The sequence below is a fragment of the Haliotis rufescens genome, unplaced genomic scaffold, assembly GCF_023055435.1.
Source record: "Haliotis rufescens isolate VD_foot unplaced genomic scaffold, xgHalRufe1.0.p SCAF_16, whole genome shotgun sequence".
NCBI classification, from domain to species: Eukaryota; Metazoa; Mollusca; class Gastropoda; order Lepetellida; family Haliotidae; genus Haliotis; species Haliotis rufescens.
Genome location: NW_025963846.1, coordinates 5,055,618 through 5,083,485, shown reverse-complemented (window position 1 = coordinate 5,083,485; position 27,868 = coordinate 5,055,618). Strand labels below are relative to the sequence as shown.

Here is a 27,868-nt window from a genome sequence, read left to right as displayed (position 1 = left end):
GATATAACAATATTTCATTTATGTCGGAATGAGTGAGTGAGTATGGTTTTACGCCGCTTTTAGCAATATTCCAGCAATGTCACGGCGGGGGACACCAGAAATGGGTTTCACACATTGTACCCATGTCGGGAATCGAGCCCGGGTCTTCGGCGTGACGAGCGAACGCTTTAAGCCGGACTAGGCTACCCGTCCGCCCCGCTTAATGTCGGAGGAAAGCCCGACGTGATGCAGGTCTCAGACGATTATCACAATGGTGAAACACACGAGCATAGGTATGGTGCTGGCAAACCAGTTATCATGATCAGGGCGAATCCGGGAATCGAACCCACGATCTCTGCATCACCTACATAACTCACCTGTGCACTGGTATCATCCCTATTTGATAGTGATTTATTACACATATGCTTATGAGACAGTCGGAATCGTACAATGGACTTTTAGTGGAGATTTCTTATGATGATGGAAATGTTTGTGTCGTTTTCATATAGACGGCGTCACCTACACCACTGAAACAGCTGTACACAGTCCAAACAATTAATCGTCATCATTACATTTGAGGAGTGGTGTCTGAAATATTGAGGTATCCAGCGTTAGTGAAAGCGCTCGATGTCGATTCATCGTGGCTAGCTGGAATGTCGAGCTGAACAGGCTTGGAGTCGCAGCGGTTGTTGTAGTTGGCTCGATATTTGCTTTCATGGCGAGTCACGGCACGTCTAAACAGAAATACATGTACCCATCTTCATTTGTGGCTACTAAAACATTCACAGGCTTACTGAATGAATGATTTTACGCCGTCTTTAACATTACTCCAGCATAATCACGACGGGGGCAACAAGAATGGGCTTTACATATTGTACCCATCTGGCGAATGGAACCCGGATCTATGACGTCATAAAGGGACGCTTTAACTTTTGTTCTACACCACAGTACCTTATACTTGTAATTGATGTGGTCACGCGGTGTTGACAAAATTGTTCAGTCAAAATTTAACAAATTGAATGCATAAGAAACCAAACAAGCATAATTTAACAGTCAGGCGCCTTAATCCGAAGAATGAGTGAGTGAGTTGGGTTTAATGCCGCTTTTAACAGTATTCCAGTTATATCACGGCGTGTCAGCTTGATGCGGAAGGAGAGCCCGAAGTGATGAAGGTCTTTGACGTTTACCACTTTGGTGAAACCCAAGAGCACGGGTATGGTGACATACCTAGAGACATAATCTCATGATGTCAATCACTGGATTTTCTGGTCCAGAACTGTATTTACAGACCGCCGTCATATAGCTGGTATATTGCTGAGTGCGGCGTAAAACAACAAACAAACAAGCAAACAAGAAACATAATCAAGGGGAACAGGGATCCGAACCCACTATCATATGTTTCTGTCACTCTACCCTCCCCCCCCCCCCCCCCCCCCCCGCCCCGCCCCGCCCCATCCCAACTCCCCCACGTCATCCTAGGATGAACAAGATGATATATTACTTTGTATAAATAGACTGTACAGGGATAAAACAGGTCGAACAAAAATAGTTGGTAGCAAACGTAACCTGAAGCGTGAACCTTTAGCCTGAAAACTGTGGCTTTATAACGCGCACACCTCTTTTCTTTTGCCAATACAGTCTTACCTCCTCAAGACGAAACAGGTGATACGAACACATTGACACCAAGATGGTGCAGGTGTGGAATACGTACCTCCACAACAGCGTGAAAATAACTCCCATCAACAAGGCGATGCATATTCCGAGGATTATTGCGGCAATTGTGTCTGTGAATTAAAGTTAGCATCAAGTGAAAAAGCGTAAAATTCCAAATTCTTATTTGTGTGCAGTCGGAAAGGGAAATCTCCCATCCTCCCGTATCGTTTACACTCTACAGCTTTTATACAAATTGGTGTTTTATGCTTCTTGTTTTTTGTCGTTTTACGCCGCACTCAGCATTTTCCAGCTGTTGTGTATGACGACGGATTGTAATTAATCGAGACTTGACCAGACAATCAAGTAATTCTAAGCCAGGTTACCCCCGTCCAGCCCATCACTGAAGTGTGATCAAAGTTTTGGAGCTTATTAAAGCCACTAACACAATCATCACACACATTTTTACGTATCAAATAAATAATGTAATTATATAATATCTAATTATGATATAAAACTTCAGAATAATGACCACTTATCTCAATTTTCCACCGAAACAGATTCCATCGGATGTAAAAGGAAAGATAGTGGTGAATTATTACATTGCTTTTGCCAATAATGATAATCTTTTGTTTTCAAACTAATTTAGTGAGAAATATATCTGACCGAAACCCGTTTCATGAATACACATATATGCCAAATCAGTTAAACGTATTGATACATATACACATCAAACATCGTGTATATAGGCAACGGACGTTTAAAACACATGTATTTGAAATAAATACGTTGTTATACAAGTGTCTGCGATCGTGCGTGTCACTGAATCCACTCGTGAAGATCCGGGTTAGAATAGGTCTCCAGAAACCCATGCTTGCTGTAAATGGCAACTATGCATGTCGTAAGAGGCCTAGGCGATCAACGGGATCGGACGTCAGCCTCGCTGACGTAGATGATTCATGTCATCGTATTCCAATTGCATGGATCGATGCTCATGATGTCAATCACTGGATTGTCTGGTCCCGATTCGATTATTTACAGACCGACGTCATATACCTAATTGCGGCGTTAAACAACAAACAAACAAGTGTTGACTGAATCGTTAGTGCCACGTACCGACTCGGAGTGACCCCGGGACATACTGGTCATCCACCTCAGCAGGAGTATTTTCTGTCGAAATTCTTATTTGGTTGGGCACATCGGCTGAAAAACAAATTAAACTGAGATGGTCAGCTCTGAGATAGTGGCTGTGGAAGTTGAAGTGTTATCATTTAATAATGAAAGTCATTCGTCACCACTCGTCCCTTTCCGTAACCTGCAAGAAGACTCGGCTTGTCCCAGAATAACACGAGTTGGTCACGAAGGAATGAAAGTACGAAAGAACCTGTAATTTGAACAATATTTTAGTTTGGATATCAGAAGCTTATTTTTAAATATAGTTTTATTCTTAAATGCTTAGTATTATCAAAATAAGCATCTGGTGACATGGAGATAGAACATTTTTCCAAAAAACGAATAATCCTAATCTAACTTCCAGAAAGTACTATACACAAGTTTCAGTGATAGATGTGGATATGCAATGAAAAGTTTCATATAAAACACTGTTTTGCACACGGAGTTTCAAGGCACAACGATACACTACATAGTAAAACATCATAATTCAATACAGAACAATATTCATTAACAATTTGGAAGTATCTAAACCAAACTCATTTTTGCCCATGAAGCTGCAATGTGAAATGTTCTCTCGTGTAACTCCCTACAAATTCTAGGCATATTTTCAATGATTTCATCATTAGTCCACGAGTACATCGAAAGAAAGAAACGTCAAGATGCAAATAAGGATTTCAATTGGCGAAGACGCACGTGTATTACGTAAGACAAAAAACACACTCAACATTATCCCTGTATTTGGGGCCCAAACCCGCACATCACACGACATTTCTTACTTCACGCTACCAACTCGGCCACTGGGGAAATCTCGGATAAATCATTATTAGATTCCTGAAACGGCTCTTCCTCATCCTACACATTTGAATATATTAAAAAATATACGGAATTGACAGATTAAGCGTCGAGATTCACGTTATGACAAGAATAATTCGTGCTGCACGTGCGGAATTGAAATGACCCGTCCAGCTCGCGCAAACCAGTGTGAAACCGCTCGCACAAGTGCGTTCATTTAGAATGCTGTGTTTCAGGACAAACCCGTTGAGAAATTTCAAAATAAATAAATCAAATATCAGACATCAGTTCTTTTTATGTATCAATGTCCAATATAATAAAAACTCATATGCCTTTGCCAATAATGATCGTCTTTCGTTTCCTAATTGATGAAGTAAGTAAATAGAAGGGGCAGAAACACGGTTACTTTATAAGCACACATGCAAACATATCAACAAAACCTATAAATAAATATTAAATCATTTGATTTACTGCTTTGTTGCATTACGAGTTTTATCAAAGATGTTTAAGGACACTTAATTTTATATTAAAACATATTATAATACATGTAGTTGAAATAAATTCTTCGAGCTTTCGCGTTCACGTTGTGACAAGGGACGTAACTCCTGTTATCGCACATAGGGGAGCCATGGCCTCAACTGGTTAATTTTGAGTTCCTATATACAGTCCGTTTGATTCCAACTGAGACCGATGAATTGCTCACTAACTCAAAATCTAATAATTGCAACAAAACCAAAATGTGCCAAGCGACATGAATTGGACAGACCAACTCTGATGGTTTGTCTCATAATTTTGGACACTTGAATAAAAAAATTGTTTAACAAACGATCATCATATTGTTGACATTTTTCGCCATCCCATACAAGGGAGGACCAGTCGCTCATAGAACAGCCAGGTGGGCGAGTTTCATGTGCGAAAGTGACGTAAGGCTTGCTGAGCAAACCATAGATGCGTGATTGCTATACCTGAGACAATGAGAACATCACTCGACGCGAAGTCAATTATTTGCAACGTCTTCAATTTTTTTAAAAAAGAATGTGAAAGTGGTAGACCACAATATGCTTAAAAAAAGTATCGTTTACGAACTGCACGTGCAGTTTGGATAACAGAAGGGAAGTTAAAAACTATGTTAAAAAAGTGTACTGATTCAACCTGCAGTGACACACCTGAGGGGACCATCTCAAAACCCAAGCGATGTTTTAAAGTCGATTCATTTCCACAGGAGATGGTTAGAAACGCCATTAAGACTCTGTATAAACAAAATATCTATGTCTCTCTCCGAGACAAATCATTCTTTGACCATTTCAAAATATCAGTTATGGAAATTGCTACACCAATTTGGTTTCCGTTACAAAAAAGTAGGCTCCGAAAATAGACATGCATTATGCGAGAGGTCTGATATTGTTCGACTAAGGAACCATTTCTTACGCACAATACGAGAAAAACGTTACGAGGGTTATGAGCCCGTATACTTGGACGAAACGTGGGTAAACGCTTCCCATACCACAGGAACACAATGGTTCCCTAGCTCCTCTTCTGATTTCTGTGCCAGGAAATTGCCACTTGGCAAGGGTGAGCGGCTTATTGTGCTCCATGCTGGCTGCAAGAGTCAGGGATTCCTACCAGGCTGTTCGCTGGTCTTCAAGGCAAAATCCAAGGACAACCGAGACTATCATACCGAATTGAACGGAGCGGTATTCCTAGAATGGGTTAAAACTCAACTGGTACCGGTATTGCCCCCCCCCCCCCCCCCCCCCCCCCCCCAAGAGTCTGGTTGTCATGGACAATGCTCCATATCAGGGCGTTCAGGTACCTAACACAAAAGACCCAACGTCTAACAGTAGGAAGGGCGATATGATAGAATGGTTGACACACAAAGCAATACCGAATCCACAATAAGCAACGAAACCTGTTCTGTATGATATTATAAAGTCTAATAAAATACAACATTCAAACTTCGGGATGTACAGAAACTGGTTCAACAATCAATAGACACCATCACGCAGGAAACGTGGCAACATTGTGTTGAGAGTGAAATAGAGAGACATTATTGGGATCATAGTGGATTGGACCATGCCACAATCAAGCCAGTGATCATCAGGGTAGACTCGGACTCGAGGGGGGTGGGGGGGTTACACTTACGCCGAATACAGTCATGACCCAGCCAGCCGTCTTCGCAACCGTCTGCACATGCGCCAGAGGCGGGGTGACACTTGGATCCTTTGGCGCAGTGCCCGCACCTGTACTGGCAGTCCTGTCCGTACGTCAGGCCAGGGCACCCTAGGACACAGACAGACAACGTTATGTGTTTAATTGTACATGCAGCAGGTGAGTGAGTGAACGTTATGTCAGTCTCGTCCGTGCGTCAGGCCAGGGCACCCTAGGACACAGACAGACAACGTTATGTGTATAATTGTATATGTACCAAGTGAGTGAGGTAATGTTGTCAACACCGCAGTCAGCAATGGCCCCGTTCCACAAAGCGATCTTGTTTGTTTGATTATTTGTTGTTTAACGCCGCACTCAGCAATATTCCAGCTATATGACGGCGGTCTGAAACATATTTGAGTCTGGACCAGACAATCCAGTGATTGACATCATGAGCATCGATGCACGCAATTGGGATACGATGACATGCATCAACCAATCAGCGAGCCGACCACCCGATCCCGTTAGTCGCCTCTTAAGACAAGCATTACAAAGCGACCTTAGTGCTAAGGAGATCGTAACTCCAATACTTTAACTTGCGTACGTAGTGATCATCACAGAGCTCCAGATAAGCTTTTGGTGTTGTGGGTATTTTACCCATGCATTTTAAAATCATTGGGTATCAGTAATTCTATCTGGGTATTCAAATTTCTGTTACCCACTAGTTTTTACACATGTGGGTATTTAAGTTAAATATTAAAAACACTATTCATCTAGTCCCTGCAAACTGGTGTCGTGTGGGTTCGAGAGCTTTATAGGACTCAAAAATACCACGATACTTCCACAAGAAAGTGTGATGGCAAATGATCATGATGTAACTGTCATCGTGGAGTTTGGCAAGGTTGACGGAATGCCCGTATATAATTTCAAAATAAGTTGCTGATTTGCTAAACGAATACACAGGGTTACTTCACAATATTTTGATGATACGCACAAGTTTTTGTAGTTTTGTAGCCTATCTGTAATGTTCGTTGCGTATTTGATACGCTTGGATTTTATTTTACTGCGTATTTCTGCATTTCTGATGCGTATTTTACGCAGATACGCAGCTTATCTGGAGCTCTGTGATCGCTTCTTGAACTTTATATAACAAGGCCCAGGGTCCACGCAGCCAGTTAATAATGCCACGCAAACCGGGGAAGACGAACAACGATCCCCATTTAAGTCGGCTGTTACTAACATAAAATAGTGGGGATCTATTCTGACCGGGAATACGATCGGGGTGTGACAAGTGAGGTGATTAGACTCAATTAAACATATATGTAATGAAAACGGACTGATGTCATTTGAAGAACTGAAACTAAAATATAAGATAAAAGGTACAATATTAGACTATAGATATGTAATCTTCAATATACAAGAATCATGGAAAACAACAATCAAGAAAACAAGAAAAATAACTTTACAGATTTTGTATATAAACAGTTGCTAAAGTGATCTGACGAAGCCTGTAAAAGGCGCTAGAATCGTTCATGATAAATTAATATCAAATGAAGATAATCTTAAAGTTTGTGATAAATGGCAATCAATTTTTCACTGTGATTTTAATTGGAAAACGATATTTACTGTTTACAGATATAAACTGAAGGGTGTAAAACTTTTAGATTTTCAATACAGATTTCTACATGGAATTTTCTACACAAAGAAGGAACTATTAACAATGAATCCTGTGGACAGCAGTGTTTGTAGCTTTTGTAATGTTGTCAATGAGGACGTCAGCCATGTCTTTTTGGGAGTAGAATGAAACTAAACAATTTTGGAATGATGTCGAACTTTGGCTTAACAGTTATCTTTCACAAAAAATTAAATTGACAAAAATCTTATTTGGTTTGGTTCTAACTACTCTAATACTTTAATCAATCATGTAGTTTTATTGGGAAAAAGGCATATTCGTGTAAGTGGAATTAAAGGAATCAAACCGAAATTGGATATACTTTTGAAACTATATAAAAACATATATTCAATCGAGAAATTTATTGCTGTAAAAAAGGATGACAAAAATAACTTTAACAAAAAATGGTCACCTTTATTTTCAGCATTTGATTCATAACTCCCTGTTGATACATGCCATGTTTGAGTCTGATTGTGTGTTGCAACCGTTTTGGTTTGAAATAGGACAAGTTTGTTTCCAGCCCTTTAATTTTTTAAAGAGTGTATTGTGTCATTCTATGCAATCCGAAATAAGTCTTTGAGGGAATACTGTATCAATTTACAACTCTGGGAACAATAAAAAAGTTTTAAAAAAGTGTAGTGATTAGGGTAGTGAGTTTTAACTGAGGAATCGCACCAGCAGTGTCTTAGGCCTGACGAGTCGAAGCTTTAACCACTAGGCTACCACACCAACCCTACATAAAACTACCTGTAGTTGTACCAACAGGTGGGAAACCATCGTATTACATATAATATTCCACCCGTAAGAAAGGCTACTTACTCAAATTGCATCTCGATCCCAGCCACCCGACATTACACCCGGAAGGGCAGTCACCAGTCACTTTGTCGCATTGGCCTGCGGCAAGACATTGGCCACACTTGGAGTCACAGTTGGGACCATAAGTTAGTGACTTGCATTCTGCAAAATACAGTTAATACCGAGCATATAGTGTTATTATATGTACAGTCAGTAATTTGAAAGATAACATTTAGGGTCCCAACAGGTTAAAGGGCAAGTTCACACGGAAATGAACCTATTTTCCTTGTACTTTTTCCACATTAAAAGTGTTAACCTAGAAGTGTCATAGAAAAAAATATAAAAATATCACAATTAATTAACATATTTTTCGCATTAAAACTATTTCAAACTAAAAACTAAGTGACTGTTCTATTTCCATAACAAAAACACCATGGCTTATGCCCCTTGCAATATGACGTCATTGGTGCCAATTGATAAACATTATGACGTCATCATGCTTTTTTAGAGCCGCTTCACGTGGTGTGGGTACCGGTACAGTGTGTGATTCTTGCGTCTCAGATGCCAGCAAGCATAGTGTTATGCTGAGTCACCACTGCGCCGGAGTGTGTCGTAGGCCATGTTGTTTTACCGCAAACTGGTACTTGATATCTTTTGCGTTGAGAATAGACAGGGACCCAGTTGAATTGGCACCAATTACGTCATAATCTAAGGGGGATAACTCAGGCCTGTTTACCTCGAAAAACGAAGGCCTCATAAAGGCATATCATTTTCACACTATTGTGATCTTCCTACTTTCACTGTGAAAGAAATGAGTGTATATTTTCAAACACAGATACTAACTAATTCTAAAATTGCGTTTTGTTTAGAAAAAGAAAGAAAGTGATTTTTGCGTGTACACTTCCCCTTTAATGGACATTTCATACTTGATGCGTTTACCGTTGCAACTTTGAAATACTGACCTGTGTTGCACATGGGACCTGACCAGCCCGGGTCACATCCCGATGGGCACTGTCCGGTTTCTGGGTCACAATCCTCCACACCCATGCAGTGGCCGCACCTCGTGCAGTTCTCCCCGTAAGTGTTGGGGGGACATTCTGCAGGAGAGATTGTTCAAGGTGTAGATGAGGGTAGTGTCATTATGTGTCATTAATTTTAGTGGTGGTAGAAACGGTTGTAAATATATTTATAGTAATTATCAGTGACAGCACATGATTGAGCTGCTGGTAGAAAAATCAAGTGCTGTCGTGGCCAGATTTGAATCGCAGTGAACAGCGGTTTGAACTTTCCAGAATATTAGGTGTTATGGTTTAAGGGCGTCGTGGGCCAACAGAAGGCCCATGTGCACCCAGCACATTGACTTAACTTTATAAGAATCACAAAGTATCATATTGCAAACAACCATCACGAAATCGTTCAGATAACATAAAGGAGACGTCAGTATAAGTAATATTCATTTGGAAACACGTATACATTGCACATGGGAATTAATGATAGGAAAAAGAAGAGAAAAGACAGAAGAATAACCTTTGCTTCATGACATGGATGAAAACATAGACACTTTTATTTCTGAAGCATGGAATACTCGTTCAATCAAAAAGCAGTAGACCAACATGATAGAATGTTGAAATGATTTTAAAATCATAGAACTAAATCTGTTTAAGCCATTTGAGAGCCTATCTAAATTACGTCAGATTTTCCAAATGACAAAATCTAAAACTGCCCCTGATACGGAGCGTTACATGATCTTGGGGCCCAAAACTGTAACTAAAAATGCATCAATAAACCTCAAGCACAGTTTGTCCTATGTCATATCCCTAGAGCATTTAGTTGGCTGGTGTTAATACATTTTCAGGCGTCAAATAGCAATTGCCAAACTTAGAAGCAGAATGTTTTTGTACTAGAATAAGAGTTATCTGCCCTTGTTGTACACATGAACTTGGTTGTTTCCAGAAGGCTAGCTGTCTATAATATCGACAAGTGGGAGATTCGAGGCCTTTTTCGACCTGAGTTGTTTCTAATCTAATTGCCTGAGCGGTTTGGATACCTATTTGGAAGACCCGTGAAGATTCCGGGGTAGAATAGGTCTTCAGCAACCCATACTCGCCGTAAAAGGCGACTATGCTTGTCGTAAAAGGCGACTAACGGGATCGGGTGGTCAGGCTCGCTGACTTGGTTGATACATGTCATCGATCCAAATTTCGTGGATCGATGCTCATGAGGTCTCTCATTTATACTGTTTATAACGCGCCTGTAGAAGGCTTCGAAAACGTAGAGAGACATACACTAACTATTTATGTATTCGTAGACAGTCCCATGTCGCAAGGGAAGAAAAGGTCACTACAGTCATACAATTTAGCTTCAGGAAGTGTATCAAAACATTCAAGGTTACCGTGAATGCACAATCCTACTCCCATCACAATTGCGTGGATCGAAACTCATGATGTCAATCATGTCAATTGTCTGGTCCAGACTCGATTATTTTACAGACCGCCGTCATATAGCTGGAAACAATTTGGAAACAATTCCTACCAGCTTCCAACACTGTTCTGGATTCAGGAACTGAGACAGTGACAATGTTCTAGACGTGCCTGAGTGCACTTTCCGTACATTAATTCTGGGACCTTTTACTTTTCTTTTGTATAATTCATTTGCCTTTTAAGTTTAAACCTAGAACTTTGTGTTAAACTACACATTACTATTTATTGATCTTGTGGAGCCTTTTACTGATTTGTTTTGTTGTATAACGTCGCACTCAGCACTAATCCATCTATATGACGGCGGTCTGGACCAGACAATCCAGTGATTGAAATCATTAACATCGATCTACGCATTTGGGATACGATGACATGCATCAACCAAGTCAGCGAGTCTGACCATCCGATCAAGACAAGCATGGGTTGCTGAAAGACCCGGATCTTTACGGGTCCACTGATGGGAGAGTGAGTGAGTGAGTGAGTGAGTATGGTTTTACGCCGCTTTTAGCAATATTCCAGCAATATCACGGCGGGGGACACCAGAAATGGGCTTCACACATTGTACCCATGTCGGGGTGGAACCCGGGTCTTCGGCGTGACGAGCGAACGCTTTAACCACTAGGCTACCCGACCGCCCCCACTGATGGGAGAGATTGTTCAGGGTGTATATCAGGGTAGTTGTTTTACGTCTGGAGATAGGCACATGTACTGTGCTAGTGTTGAGATAGTTTAGTTGATGGTGTTTATTACACAATGTATGTCAAACACATACGGCGTTTATTAGTCGACAAGCAAGTACAATGGTGTCGATGAGTGAGTGAGTGAGGCTTAATTTTTTAATATTTTTACTGGACTTTCGTTCCCACTTACCTATATCACACCTTTCTCCTGTCCACCTTTCCTCGCACCTGTTTGGACAGTGTCCAGTCCCGACGTTGCAGGTGTCCCCTTTCCGGCACTGACCACAGGGTGTACAGTACGGGCCGTAGGTTCCTTGAACGCACTCTGAAACAACATGCCGTATCTTGGTCATCAAAGGTAGAAGTACAATACAGACATTCACTCATCCGTGAAGCTTCAACGCATATACCATAGATAAGCTGCCACTACGTAGTAGAGATTAAAGAACGCAAACAAATACCGCTGGTTTCGAATAACCGACACTTTGGTATTTTACGAGCGCTTCTAGTTTATGCTGATTTCGCACTCGATTAGTAAGGCGGAGAGCAACACCCCATAACCATAGTTACACAATGTATAAATAACCAGTTCCTAGAGATCTTAGTACGAAGATTGGCGTAGATTCTATGCTCTAACATTAACAACACATCGTGAAATTACTGTCAGAGCAAAATGGCATTTCTTACTCAGTAGCAGTGGAATGGTGTAACTGTATTCTCTGCCCGACATCTCCCTCACCTCTGTCACACCTGTCGCCGACCCAGCCAGACTGGCATATACTCTGGGGGCAGCGTCCCGTGTCCACGTCACACCTTTCACGACATCGTCCACAGGGAGTACACTCCGCTCCGTATGTGTTGTTACTGCACTCTGGGAAGAAGTTAAATATCACTCAGATGGCCTATTGATTGAAGACTTCGCTCGCCACGCCGATGACACGGTTCGATTCCCCACTTGGGTACAATGTGTGCAGCCCCCAACGTGATATTGCTGGAATATAGCTTAAAGCGGCGTAAAAAGTAACTCATTCACATGTTTTGGTACATTTGTGTTTCGGCATTTACGTGTGTACTTTTACTGTGATGTTTACTAAGACGAGCATGAACGTATGATTGGCTGCATGTGCTTGTAAAAGAACCTATCTCACCCTTGACACAGAGTGGACCGGCCCAGCCAGTTTGGCATCCGTGCGGGCATTCTCCACTGTCCGGGTCACATGATAGCCCGAATCTGCAGTGACCACACACCGAGGTGCAGTTGTCGCCATACGTGCCTCCACCGCAGGCTGCAAAACAAAAGTAGGGTTGAAATTGTGTCCACATAAATGTCCCGAGCAAGCTATCCTTTATAATCCCGACTGTCTTCACTGTTTCCACAAAAGATTTCTACCACAAACCGACTGTCAACGCTGTTTCCACAAATGATGTCCACAACAAACCGACTGTCCACGCTGTTTCCACAAATGATTTCCACCACAAACCGACTGTCCACGCTGTTTCCACAAATGATTTCAAACACAAACCGACTGTCCACGCTGTTTCCACAAATGATGTCCACAACAAACCGACTGTCCACGCTGTTTCCACAAATGATTTCCACCACAAACCGACTGTCCACAGCTGTTCTCACTAAAGATTTCCACCACAAACCGACTGTCCACAGCTGTTCCCACAAATGATTTCCTCCCACATCCCGACTGTCCACGCTGTTCCCACAAATGATTTCCACCACAAACCAACTGTTCACAGCTGTTCCCACAAATGATTTCAACCACAGACCGACTGTCCACAGCTGTTCCCACAAATGATTTCCTCCCACGTCCCGACTGTCCACGCTGTTCCCACAAATGATTTCCTCCCACATCCCGACTGTCCACGCTGTTCCCACAAATGATTTCCTCCCACATCCCGACTGTCCACAATGTTCCCACATATGATGTCCTTTCTATCCCCGACAGTCTCCAATGTTCACAAATATAATGCAATTCTAACCCCAACTATCCACAATGTACCCATATATGGTGCCCTTTCTAACTCCTGGGGGCACGGGGGGCCCAGTTGTCTAAGGTGCCCCCAGAAACCTATGATTGTGGGTTCGAATCCCGGTTCGCCCTGATTATGTTTCTAGGTTTGTCAGCACCATACCCGTGCTCGTGGGTTTCACCGAAGTGGTAAACGTCTGAGACCTGCATCACTTCGGGCTTTCCTCCCACATTAAGCTGACACGCCGTGATATAACTGGACTACTGTTAAAAGCGGCGTTAAACCCAACTCACTCACTCACTCACTCACTTTCTAACTCCTCATTAAGGTATATATGATCAGGTCGGATCGAAACCGACTCCACTGGAAGCACTCGTAACATGGAAACATACGTTCCACATTTCCGGATTCCCATTATCCTCATAGATCCAGGGGATGATATCTCCATTCTTTTGTGATAGATACACCTGGACCAATACGCAACCATGACTCCGTTTAATTCGGTTTGAGTGACATGACGCTGAACACATAGCGAGTAAAAATACACCACTGAGCGGGTTAAATGCTGTGCTGAGTTAGTGATAGATAAGGGAGTTTGTGTTGGTTGGTTGGTTTGTTGTTTAACGCCGCACTCAGCAATATTCCAGCTATATGACGGCGGTCTGTAAATAATCGAGTCTGGACCAGACAATCCAGTGATTGACATCATGAGCATCAATCCAAACCATTGGAGAGGGTGTGTGTGGTGGTTCACTTGAAACAAGGCTATAGTGGCAAGTGAGTCCACGTTTTTATCATAATGGACTGGAGATGCTCTGAATGATAGAAGATGGAGTACCATATTAGCAAACTGGTGCCTACGAAAAAAAAACCTCAACCGGAGGTTAAGAGAATCTGTTTTTTTAAGTTGACACCTTAATGTACCGTTATCTAGAAGATCTTTCTTACACTTATCGGGAAGTGACAGTTACGAAGATGTACTACATGTATTTGCAAATTTCGATGGTTAGATATACTCATTTGAGGTTTAATACGTACGAAGGTGAGTTTGACTCGGTAGTTAAGATATACTCATAATGTGGTTGTACTTACGAAGGTGGAAGTGACACCACAGTTAAGATGTACTTACGAAGGTGGAAGTGACGCCACAGTTAAGATGTACTCAAGAAGTGGTTGTACTTACGAAGGTGGAAGTGACGCCACAGTTAAGATGTACTTACGAAGGTGGAAGTGACGCCACAGTTAAGATGTTCTTACGAAGGTGGAAGTGACGTAACAGTTATGTTGTACTCAAGAAGTGGTTGTACTTACGAAGGTGGAAGTGACGCCACAGTTAAGATCTACTCAAGAAGAGGTTGTACTTACGAAGGTGGAAGTGACGCCACAGTTAAGATCTACTCAAGAAGAGGTTGTACTTACGAAGGTGGAAGTGACGCCACAGTTAAGATCTACTCAAGAAGTGGTTTTTCTTACGAAGGTGGAAGTGACGCCACAGTTAAGATCTACTCAAGAAGTGGTTGTACTTACGAAGGTGGAAGTGACACCACAGTTTAGATCTACTCAAGAGAATTAGTTGTACTTACGAAGATGGAACTTGAACTCGGCAGTAAAGTTGTAGGATGTGACCTGGAAAAAGTTGATCGGATACTTTTTCTTTCCCTTAAACTGCAGCAGGGGTTTTGTTCTCTGGTCCCCCTTCATCCCAATGCTGACTGACCCCTGTCCATCCCACGCCACCCAGAACGTGTTGTACTGTGTGCAGTTCAACACCGTCTTAAGCTTGTAGTTGTGGAACGTATTGCAGGAATAACAACCCTCGATGATGCCGGAGATTCGGTGCGAGTCGGTGACACCGAGCGATATGAAGTAATAGTTCCCTTTCCTGGACGCCACCTTGATTCTCTCCGTCAACAGGACGTACACGTTGCCACAAGACTTCACTTGGAAGGTCAAGGATGTGTGGCCGCCGACGGGGACGCCGTAATCGTTGCCGAGAACAAACTTTGCCCTTCCGTCCGTCGTGGTGGTAACCAGGCGAGCTGAAACTCAGAAGTTCAATGCAGTCAAGGAAAAACTTCATATTTTCACTTCTACCTTTATTTCTACCCCTTAACCCAATCGCATTAAATCAGACCTTAGTTCTCGCTACTGCTAAACAAAGGTCTGAAGACATCCCATTAGGGGTCACGTCAGAACGACCTTTCATCCGACCAATCAGAGCGTCGCTTACCAGAATATGAAAGTGACAGTCGAAATGTTATTTCTTATCATGCAACTTTATTCCGAACGATAGTTACGGGTTTAACGACTGAACCCATACAATCTAGCCCATCTATTAGCCATTCCATAATGTTCTTTTGTCCAGGTTTCAAATTTGTAATGGAAAATATGTCAAAATATGTTTCGAAGCGTAGTCGCCAATTTGAAATTAGTGCCGCAAAGCACGAGAAAGCTGCCTTCTGATTGATCATTCCATTGTTCGGTCAAAGTTCGCGCAAGGTCGGTCTGACGTGACCCGTAATGGGATGTCTTCAGATCTTTGTATAGCGTAGCGAGAACTAAGATCTGATTTTAATGAGATTGCCCCTTAACCATGACTACGATCACGCTTTACGGCTCCTCTGTTCTATCTCGCCACGTTAAAAGAGGTTTAAAAGAAGGCAATAAGAGTAGGTTAAAGTTAAAGCTGATATTAGGTGAGTGGGTGAGTGAGTGAGTGAGTGAGTGAGTTAAAATTTAACGTCGCATCGGCATTATCCCAGCCATATAGCGACGAGACCAAGTTTATATATGCACAAGTGAGTCATTTATGCAAAGTTATATTTAAAAACACATTACATCAAACACATGTGGGCATATCAATCATACAGATTAAAACACGGGCTATAGGCCACCAATAACCAAAACTTATATTAGGTATTCAGTCTGATATAACATGCCTTCGGGTTTTCCTCCCACATCAAGCTGATACGGCGTGGTATAATTGAAATACCGATCAGACGACGTAACGCCAAATTCGCGCTCACTTGCTTGCTTGCTGATATCAAATGCCCATGTGTCCAGTATAAATGGCACAAACACCCGCTTTGCACCTACTCTATACTTGCTTTCCTCGGGGTCAATGTAAAGCACATTTCAGTGTAATTAAAACACCGGAACACACCTAGTCTGTCACACAGACCATGGAACAAATATATCCAATACAGCCCACGCTAATCTATAATGTTTGGCAAGTCTAGATTACTGCAGTATCTGAAAATGACGAAAAGTCTGGGCTCCTTTTCATTATATTTTATAACTATAACTTAACAACGTTTTTTTCTGTAAAATATGTTTCATTTCAGAGACTTGACGTTAGTCTAGAACATGCCGTTAGATGACATTTGCACGAGATAGTCATGTTTCGGCGCATTGCACGAAGATAATATTTAATATCATTGATCACTCTCTGAACGATGCACTCTGCAACCACCATTCGGCACTATTTTTGATTATTATATTATTTTACTACTTAAATAGTTTTAACAAGAATAATATTACATCTATGTGAAACAAAGAGCTTGTCTAAACCTGGTATATTCCGTATGACGTTTATGGAAAAAAATAATGTTTAATAAATACAGAGACTTGACTTTTGTTTTAAAATAAGAAAAAAGACTTCATGTTTATTACGTAACACATAATTAAATGTACAATTCACAAGTACAAGTGCACAATATATATATTATACAATATACACATGCGTATAATGCACACATGTGACTTATATATTGATATCAATCACTGTATGGTCTGGTCCACACTCGATTATATACACACCGCCATCTTATAGCTGGATTATGGCGGCCTTAATTTTAACAACAAACAAACAGACAAGTATATAATTTTTCATAATTATTCAGATATGACCAAAAGCAGGAACACCACCTACCGTTACGATCAACACTGTCGTCAAGCTTATATCCTGTCTTGTTTCTGACATTTTGAGTGAGTGAGTATGGTTTTACGCCGCTTTTAGCAATATTCCAGCAATGTCACGGCGGGGGATACCACAAATGGGCTTCACACATTGTACCCATGTCGGGAATCGAACCCAGGTCTTCGGCGTGACGAGCGAACGCTTTAACCACTAGGCGACCCGACCGCCCTCTGACATTTTGATCTGGCCCTAATTGTAAATGTTCTGTAGCTCACCCTGAGGTTAGTACCCAACAGTTCACGTCGTGGTTAGTACCCAACAGTTCGCGTCGTGGTTAGTACCCGACAGTTGCTAACTCACCTGCATGTAAGTGCAGCAAAAGAATGTCAATGACGACGACATACGTGGCCACCGACGACACACACACCGACGACATGCTCCCGCGGCGTTTTCCTGCTTTACAACAGTGTAGATGATATTTGAAACTAGTTTTCAATAATGCATGGACCATCGACTGTTTCTAATGCCAGCAGGTCAAATGAAGGCTTGACTTCCACGTGATAGCATCGTCTTACCACGTGAGTGAAACACTGCACGTATACTGGAGTGTTTCGACTGGTCCTGAGTATTTGTGTCGCCTGTCTGGACACGGGTATAGCAGGCTGTGTTCAGAATCCGTGCTAGAAGTTGATGACCAGTACTGTATGTACTTCACCATGCCTCGCTGTTCTACTCGAATTGTAAGTACTGGTCTATGGCTCGGGACTCACTATTGTTTCCTTTGTGATGCTAACTAATGGCTTATGTCAAGTAGTGTTTCCGATCACGTCGTTTGACAGCTTCACCGTGTTAGGTAGTAAATACCTGAATGCCGTTTTAGCTTTTGTGGGTTTTTTGGTTCTCATGAACTGCTGTGTTGAATTAGCGCTGTATAGGACTATATAATCGGTAGAGGAAATCATTTCGTGGTAAATCAAATGTATTCTATGGGGTGTAGAAGACCACCCCCAACTCTTTCTAAAAATATTTGCTAATTTTGGAATTATATTATTTTTGATGTTGTATACACAAGTTCCCCGTCCAAAGAGTATCGCAGGTCAGGTACGATGACTTGAAATTGGCTGATTGCTTATTCTGGCACCTCATGGCGAGGGTCGCTGCTTTTTTCAATCACTGGTTTGCTTGGCCCTGTCTAGATTTGTACGTGTCATAGTGATAAAGATAGAATATAACTGACTGTGGCAATAAACAACATTCACTGACCTACTCAACAAGTAACTGGGAAAATGTATTCTTAATTGCATTCACAATTTGATATGTACAGCAAAGCGGAAGTTGAGGTAGCTTTCTTGTTTATCTCTAAATTAAAAAGAAATCCAACATCATGCTTCTTATTTGTCTTTGTTGTATGTAGAGTTGGGAGGACGATCAATTTGTTAGGCAAGTTCATATCAGTAGTGAGAAATATTTGCTGGGCGAAATAATCCAGTGATCGATATTGTGAACAAATCCATTGGTATGCGATGACGTACACTCAACCAAGTCACCAAGACAACTCGATCCATTACGTTGCCAAATATTGAAATTAATTTATATATATTCCGTCATTCACCTGTTCATGATGATTTGTGACAATAACAGCAGAACATGTTAAATATATACTTCGTTGTTTTCTACAGGTTGTGATATGTGTATCTATTTATATACCCATTACTCAGCCACAAGCAATACACGTAACACCTGCCGCACGCGAGAACAACACAACTTCCGATTAGATCACTTCTGACACATGTCAGGTGTATCATGTGTTTTCATGACACATACCCGACATATACAGTCCCTTGACACATGTCAAACACAACAAACTCACGCGCACAGAAGCACGCAGGCACGTATATTGTCATCACGTATAGTTTGACAGTACAGGTTTACAGGTACATACCTGTATGACCCTTTCTTGTACAAATCACATAAACAATCGTGACCAATGGAGTTTGGTGTAAGTGCAATCCCGCAAAATGCCGACATGTAAATGTTGTAAAAGCCACATTGCTATAGTGCTTTACATCACAGGGTCTGCCCAGATGGGCTCACCGACCTTTCGCCTGTAACCCTTGCACTCCAGGCCCTGTAGACTTGCACAAGCAGTGTTCGAAATAGACGTCGCCCTGGAGGCCCGTGGCCGACAGATTTGCTCTCGGGCTGATGGTTTTAAATTTCAGCAGGCCCTTACGGCCTGCAGTTTAGTTTAAGCTGTAAACATGGTAAATGAATCACAACATTGAGATTGCTTGGTGAAACAGGGTCCAGATTTAAAATACGCCGCTCGTTAACTTTTTTAACGCCGTAGGCCAGTGTACCGGCCACACCGGAGCTACGCCAAAATAATATATATTTTCATGAACCTACCTGTCATATGGTTCATTTATTAAATCAGTCACTTTTCAAAACGTCCGAAATTATTTTGACATTATGAACTATTTCCCGCAATGTTACCGAAAAAATATAATCTGAGAATACGGGTCCATATCGAACATGTCAAAGAGCAATATAAGACGTTTCATGCAAAGCGTAAATAAAGTAATAAATAAGATGAAAAAAAAATATTTATAAAAATTATCAAACTTATATTACATCTAAGCTACTAAGTTAATATTTCAATCTTTTCGGGCGATCGTGTAATGTAAGTCAAATGGCAAAGCGGCATTTGTCGCCTCGATTTTTTAAGCTCGGACACCAAAATGCCAATACCAAAATATATGCATGAGAAATCTTCGTCACAGGTCGTAGCTTAGCACGATATGTCCACGAAGTTCCATGTGTTAAACATAGATCGCGATTTACTGCTTAAAACGTTTAAAGTAACACGATCTAACCAAGACTTTCTTTCTAAATATATCATACACGAGGACGGTATCTATTGCTCAACTTGATGGGCTACCTTTGGTCATGTGCTTGATTTTGACCAATCACGATTCTTATATTCGATTACGAGCAATGCGTCATTTGAAATCAATTTCTATCCAATTTACTCCTGGCGAGTTTACTGTAATGTTATTGATGTTCAGAGCGAACGAATGTTCGCACGTGTTAGTTACACAAAGCTTCGAAAACGGAGGTATTTACTCATGTCCCTGAGTGGAAAGCCACTGTTATCAGGAAATATTTGATGATAGTTCGTACTTAAAATTCTTTTTATCATCATTTCTCCATTACTTTAACCATAAAAAAAATAAAAAATAAAATTGCCGAAAATGGCCTCTTATTTTCTCTTCCTAACTTGCCTAAGTTGGACATTATGACGTGTTAGCTTATTTTTTTATTTAAAACGAACTTAATGAAGTCATAAATGCATTATTCAAATAATGTGATAAACATTACGTTCATAGTTATAAACAGTACGATTAGACCTCTCAAATGAAATATGGCATGTAGTCGCAAAGATGCTTTACAAGCTGATAATTTCCTGGATAAATCTAGGCTTCATCTATCATCTCTAGGAACTCGGTGTGATGGCAGTAAAAGCTTCTGGTTGACTGGTTGTGTTTTGTAATTTATATTGCAAGAGTATGTCTCCCTAAAATGTTTGGGCCTACAGTTTTTCCCCTGGGCCTACATTTTTTTTAAATGTGCAGGCCCTTAATGCTCTCAGTTTACACTTCTGAGTGTCGGACACTGTGCACAAATCTCTCAGGCAATTATTAGTTTTAATCATATGTTCTAGATTATGTATTGGAGAAAACACGCTTACGAGGTTTTGGTAGACAGAGCATGCCCAGGGGAGAGGGCATGCTCTGTCTACCAAAACCGAGGGAGAGTGTTTTTCCATACTTATAAACCGTCTTAATTGATTAAATGTTATAACGAGCATCTATAAATGAGGCGCTTCATTATAGCGCTTCCTTGAAGACGTGATATCATAACTTGCACGTGAAATTCGCTGACTTGCCAGGCGTCCAAGAGCACTTGGATGTGTCAACAACAAAACACAACTAAAATACTTACTTTTAAATGAAAGTGAAATCTTCGGTTTCTAAATGTTTGTGTTGCAATATTCCACTTCTTTTAAACCTTTCAAAACGAAAATTCGCAAATTTTAAAGGTGTTTTTTGCTCTATAAGATTTTCGACTTTAAACAATCCAACCGTTACATAGAGGTAGTTGTGACGTAGCGGCTAGCAGTTACTGCACGTGCAAATTGTGCAGCATTGATAAGCGCTTGTTTAAAAGCATGTGTTTTGAAACCTTGCTGTCCTTTCACCAGAGACTCTGAAGTGATGTCGCTTTTAAATGTCCACGCGGAACTGTACACCTGACATTCAATTTTAATTGAATTAAAATTTTGAATTGCTACTTGTCATTTTTTCAGTTACTTGGTTAAACCTGGGATTTGAGGTTTTACATTCGAAGTAAAACCTGCCAAACGAAAATAAAAACCTCATAATAGGTTTTACTTTGAAAGTAAAACCTCTTAACGAGTTTAACTTTGAAAGTAAAACCTCACAATAGGTTTTAATGCCTATAGAAAGAACTCTCTTACTTAATAGAGATCCCAATGCATGAATAGGTTTATAAGTAAATAATAAGAACAAGTTGTCCCCATTAGAGACTGGGGTCCATACTGTCCACGTATCTAGACTTGCCTTTTAGGACGATAGAATTACTACACATCCATGGACTTTTCTTTAAGTACAGCCTTGGGGCAAGGCTAAGGCCCGTGCACCACCGCCCGCCCTGCCCGTAGAACATGCCCAGCTGGTAGCTCTGAAAATATAAGTGAGTCAGCCATTCCTCCCCGCAAAGTAATTCTAAACATATCAAAGCATCTGTAAGAAAGTGTGAGATTAATTGAATAAATGAGCAGCTAGAGATAAAACCAGGATAAAAACGAAATAAAGTCTTGAGCTAACACAGGCATTAAACAGATTCAGGTACGACTGAAATAAACTTAATCTATTTTGGAATGTGCGGACTCCGTCAACATCAAGCTCCACACAGCACCTATCTCGTAGTACAGCGAGTGTACATGCGAGATAAGGCTGCAAGGAGCTGCCGGTATGGCGTGACACTTCTGATACAGTACTGGGCACCCCGGATATGTTATTGCATGTGTTACCGTGGTTACAGAAAGACCATCTGGAAAATGATGGTGTCACACACAGGATACATCATACCCGCTCGTCTGGATAATTTACGCAAAGGTAGCTGTACAAGTACAGATTAGTTTTATACAAAACATCTAACAAAGAGATTGGTTTCAATTTTTAAAATAAGAATCTGCTATTTCGTTGTTGTTGTGAACATGTGACTTCTCCTCGCTTTTAGAATTACTGTGAAACTATCAACCTTTTCACACCAAAAAACACATCTAAACTGCCGGGAGAAAGATACGAGTTTCCAAAGTTGTGTTTTAGAGTGAGTGAGTGAGTGAGTGAGTATGGTTTTACGCCGCTTTTAGCAATATTCCAGCAATATCACGGCGGGGGACACCAGAAATGGGCTTCACACATTGTACCCATGTCGGGAATCGAGCCCGGGTCTTCGGCGTGACGAGCGAACGCTTTAACCACTAGGCTACCCGACCGCCCCTTGTGTTTTAGACGCTACGTTTGCAGTGTTTCGGCGACTGTTTCAGCCTAGTAACGTTATGAGAACGTTTGTAATTGTTTGGTCAAATCCAAGTTCACGTCAAATATTCAGTATTTTGATATGTACCATACAGCTTGTATTATTTTACTCTGATTAGGTATGATCTGTGTTGTTGATGAAGACGTATACCTTCCAGGTCCGGCACTTTTCTTCAAGCTTAATGCAAAAAGAATTTGGTAATGTCGCTTTTGGAATGCACATGGCTACAGCTGTCTCGCTGTCTAGCTTGCTTTATCGGACAGATTTGACCTGATAGTTTCTCCCCGTGCTTTAAAGCAGACGGTTACGGCAGTGTGGAACTCATCTGAAGTCTTATTGGATCACGCCGGACGTTTACCACTTCGGTGAAACCCACGAGCACGGGTATGGTGCTGACAAACCTAGAAACATAATCGGGTCGAACCGAGATTCGAACCCACAACCATAGGTTTCTGGCGTTCCAAAGGGACGCAACTCTGCACAGCGAATCGCGGCGCCTTAGACGCCTCCCGTAAATAATTTTCACCGCGGTGGAAATAGTTTTCTGTATTTTCATTTCAGTTTTTGACATTTTCGCTTTTGTTTTGACATTTTCGTTTTTGTTTTTGACATTTTCATTTTAGTTTTTGACCTTTTCGTTTTTGTTTTTGACTTTTCCATTTTAGTTTTTGACATTTTCGCTTCACATTTCAGCGATTCTATAGCTACTTGAAAGTACATTTTCCATGTTTTCAGTTGTTTTTATACATGATTTATCAAATATTTGTATGACAAATTGTGTTAATTTGCAAAAGGTTACGATAAAAGTAAGTGAAACATCAAAATATTGAAAAACAGACTCCATATCCCTTATGGGCCACCGTACACGCGCTATTGTATTCGATCGTTTGACCATCGCGTTTAGCTGCTTTACCAATCTTCATCTATGGGGAACAACCAATCTCATTAAAATCAGACCTCAGTTCTCGCTACCGCTAAACAAAGATCTGAGGACATCCCATTAGGGGTCACGTCAGAACGACCTTTCATCCGACCAATCAGAGCATCGCTTACCAGATTATGAAAGTGCCAGTCGGAATGTGGTTTCTAATCATGCAACCTCGAAACTTTAACTCCGAACGATAGTTACGGGTTTAACGACTGAATCCATACAATCTAGACCATCTATTAGCCATTCCAGAATGTTCTTTTGTTCAGGTTTCAAATTTGTAATCGAAAATTTGTCAAAATATGTTTTGAAGCGTAGTCGCCAATTTGAAATTAGTGCCGTAAAGCACGAGATAGCTGCCTTCTGATTGGTCATTCCATTGGTCGGTCAAAGTTCGCGCAAGGTCGGTCTGACGTGACCCGTACTGGGATGTTCTCAAATCTTTGTTTAGCGGTAGCGAGAACTAAGATCTGATTTTAATTAGATTGGGGGAACAACTCACTAAACACTCCCCTCTCAAAAATAACGTCATCAAATATATGACGTTATCAAATTGCGAACGCATGTTCAAATCTCCAGAAATGACGTCGTGGTATAACAAGGTTTTATCGTGAAATAAACCACTGTTCGTTCTTCATTGTTCTTTGTGATTTATCACGTAGCTATCTTATATATACGTATATACTTCTTACTTTTAAACTCTTTAAGCCGTCATATAGCTGGAATATTGCTGAGTGCGGCGTTAAACTACAAACCAAACCAAATCTTTAAGTCTGGAAAGATAAAAAAATAATATCTACAATACGCATTGATTGGCCTCATAAATAATAATTATTCTTGTCTCTCATCACCTTTCCTAATTCCATTATTTATTTCGATTTCCAAACCACCACAAACTAAGTTAACAAGTTTAGTAAACGCCGTTTTTAGCAATATTCCAGCAAAATCACGGCGGGGGACACCAGAAAGGGTTCACAAATTGTATCCATGTGGGGAATCGAACCAGGGTTTTTCGGCGTGACGAGCGAACGCTTTAACCACTAGGCTACCCGACCGCCCCGTTTAGTAAACAAAATAATGACACTAAGAACTAGAGCATATGTGTGTGGCCTTATGATTTAATCTGTAGTGGTGTTGTTGGTCGTCAGGACAAGCACAGCACTATGTAACTGATATTCTATACCAACAACCTCTCAGACGAGCCACGTGTGTGTTAGTATAGACTATTAGATCCGTGACAAGTTACATCTGCAGATTCTACCTCCGAATGAGTGAGTTGGTTGGGTTTAACGCTGCTTTTAACAGTATTCCAGTTATATCACGGCGTGTCAGTTAAATGTGGGAGGAAAGCCCGAAGTAATGAAGGTCTCAGACGTTCACCACTTCGGTGAAACCCACGAGCACGGGTATGGTGCTGACAAACCTAGAAACATTATCGGGGCGAACCGGGATTCGAACCCACAATCATAGGTTTCTGGCGTTCCCAAAGGGACGCAACTCTGCACAGCGAATCGCGGCGCCTTAGACGACTGGGCCACCCGTGCCCCACCTCTGAATGAACCCAGGAACCCAGTTACATGATGAAGTCGGTTGGTGATAGGTTAAGATATTCTTATAATGTACCCTGTTGTTTACTTTGTGTTTCCACTCGATCTAAATCTCCAAGGTATATTGTGCTTATGTTGATTAATGCAGGTTTTTGTAAACACGATATTGATAACTGGCCGTCCCAAGGCCTCCCGACGATTTTACTGCAGCTTCGAAGATAATGTCTTAATGTACAAACAGTATCCAAACAGTTGAGAGCTTCATCATCATCAACGACGATAACGGCGGAGTTCCTGAAGTAAGACGAATTCTATGGATGAACAACTTCTTTATTACAATTAGTGAGACGTTTCGGTGTAGATCCTAACACCTTTATCAAGCAAGTGATGAACAACTTCTTTATTACAATTAGTGCGACGTTTTGGTGTAGATCCTAACACCTTTATCAAGCACTAATTGTAATAAAGAAGTTGTTCATCCATAGAACTCGTCTTACTTCATCACACCAACTTCTAAATGCCACTGAAAGAAGTTAGACGTAGTTTCTGGTTGTGTATGGAGAGGTCAGTTATAAATATCCGCTCAAATCTCAAAGTTTATAATGACTCACATGTTGACAGCGGCCCAAATTAGATACAACTGGCCTCCATCTATCAACACTAGGAAGCCGGGTTCCGTCAGTGCGGGGGGTTCGTGAACAGCTATTTCGCAGCGCGAGTGAGTGAGTGACTTGAATTTCACGGCATAATGGCTTTGGTTTTCTTGTTTTCCAAAGGAATTCTACTCGTCAGTGAACATCCTCAGTATTCATCGGATGGATTAGCCACCGTCAGAAGTCGACCTCTTCCCAATTTTGTTGGAAAATAGTTAGCTATTTTTCAGCAGGCCAGCATTGCGACATTTTCAGGTTACCATGGCGACATCTTCTTGTTAGTATGGCGACATCTTCTTGTTAGTATGGCGACATCTGCTAGATAACATGGCGACACCTCCTGGTCAACATGGTGACACCCGCTGGTCAACATGACGACACCTGCAGGTCAACATGCCGATTCCCGCTGGTCAACATGGCGACACATGCAGGTCAACATGCCGACACCTTTTGGTCAACACTGTGACACCCGCTGGTCAACATGGCGACACCTGCAGGTCAACATGGTGACACCTTTTGGTCAACATGGCGACACCTGCAGGTAAACAAGGCGATACTTACAGGTCAACATGGCGACACCTGCAGGTCAACACGGCGACACCTGCAGGTCAACACGGCTACACCTGCAGGTCTACATGGCGACACCTGCAGGTCAACATGGCGACACCTACAGGTCAACAAGTCGATACTTACAGGTCAACATGGCGAAACCTGCAGGTCAACAAGGCGATACTTACAGTTCAACATGGCGACACCTTCAGGTCAACATGGCGACACCTGCAGGTCAAAATGGCGACACCTTCAGGTCATCAAGGCGATACTTACAGGTTAACATGGCGACACGTGCAGGTCAACATGGTGACACCTGCACGTCAACCTGGCGACACCTGCAGGTCAACATGGCGACACCTGCAGGTCAACATGGTGAAACCCGTTTGGTCAACAATGCGACACCTGCTGGTCAACATGGTGACACTCGCTGGTTAACGTGCCGACACCTGCAGGTCAACATGGCGACACCTGCAGGTCATCATGGCGACACCTGCAGGTCAACATGGCGACACCTGCTGGTCAACATGGTGACACCCGCTGGTCAACATGGTGACACCCGAAGGTCAACATGGCGACACCCGCTGGTCAACATAGCGACAGCTGCAGGTCAACATGGCGACACCTGCAGGTCAACATGGTGACACTCACTGGTTAACATGCCAACACCTTCTGGTGAACATGCCGACACCTGCAGGTCAACATGGCGACACCTGCAGGTCAACATGGTGACAATCGCTGGTCAAGATGCCGAGTCCTGCAGGTTAACAGGGTGACACCCGCTGGTCAACATGGTGACACCCGAAGGTCAACATGGCGACACCCGCTGGTCAACATGGCGACACCTGCAGGTCAACATGGTGACACCTGCAGGTCAACATGGTGAAAACCTGCAGGTCAACATCGCGACACCTGCAGGTAAACATGGCGACACTTGCAGGTCAACATGGTGACAATCGCTGGACCTGCAGGTCAACATGGCGACACCTGCAGGTCAACATGATGAGACCTGCAGGTCATCATGGAGACACCTGCAGGTCAACATGGCGACACCTGCAGGTCAACATGGTGACACCTGCTGGTCAACATGGTGACACCCGCTGGTCAACATGGTGACACCCGAAGGTCAACATGGCGACACCCGCTGGTCAACATAGCGACACCCGAAGGTCAACATTGCGACACCTGCAGGTCAACATGGTCACACTCGCTGGTCTACATGCCTACACCTGCAGGTCAACATGGTGACACCTGCAGGTCAACAAGGCGACACCTGCAGGTCAACATGCCGACAC

The 27,868-nt window shown here is 42.0% G+C and overlaps 1 protein-coding gene across 1 annotated transcript; it reads right to left on the bottom strand.

Moving 5' to 3' along the window:
- Nucleotides 1-164: 164 nt before the first annotated feature.
- LOC124144236 (multiple epidermal growth factor-like domains protein 10) lies at nt 165-17,865 on the bottom strand. Its single transcript, XM_046513542.2, has 11 exons — nt 17,629-17,865; nt 14,933-15,388; nt 12,515-12,652; nt 12,106-12,237; nt 11,557-11,691; nt 9,172-9,306; nt 8,234-8,371; nt 5,737-5,874; nt 2,746-2,832; nt 1,691-1,763; nt 165-713 (listed from the first exon to the last, which is right to left on the bottom strand). Exons 1-11 carry the CDS (start codon nt 17,777-17,779, stop codon nt 548-550), a joined length of 1,749 nt encoding a protein of 582 aa, XP_046369498.2. The 5' UTR covers nt 17,780-17,865; the 3' UTR covers nt 165-547.
- Nucleotides 17,866-27,868: the final 10,003 nt, after the last annotated feature.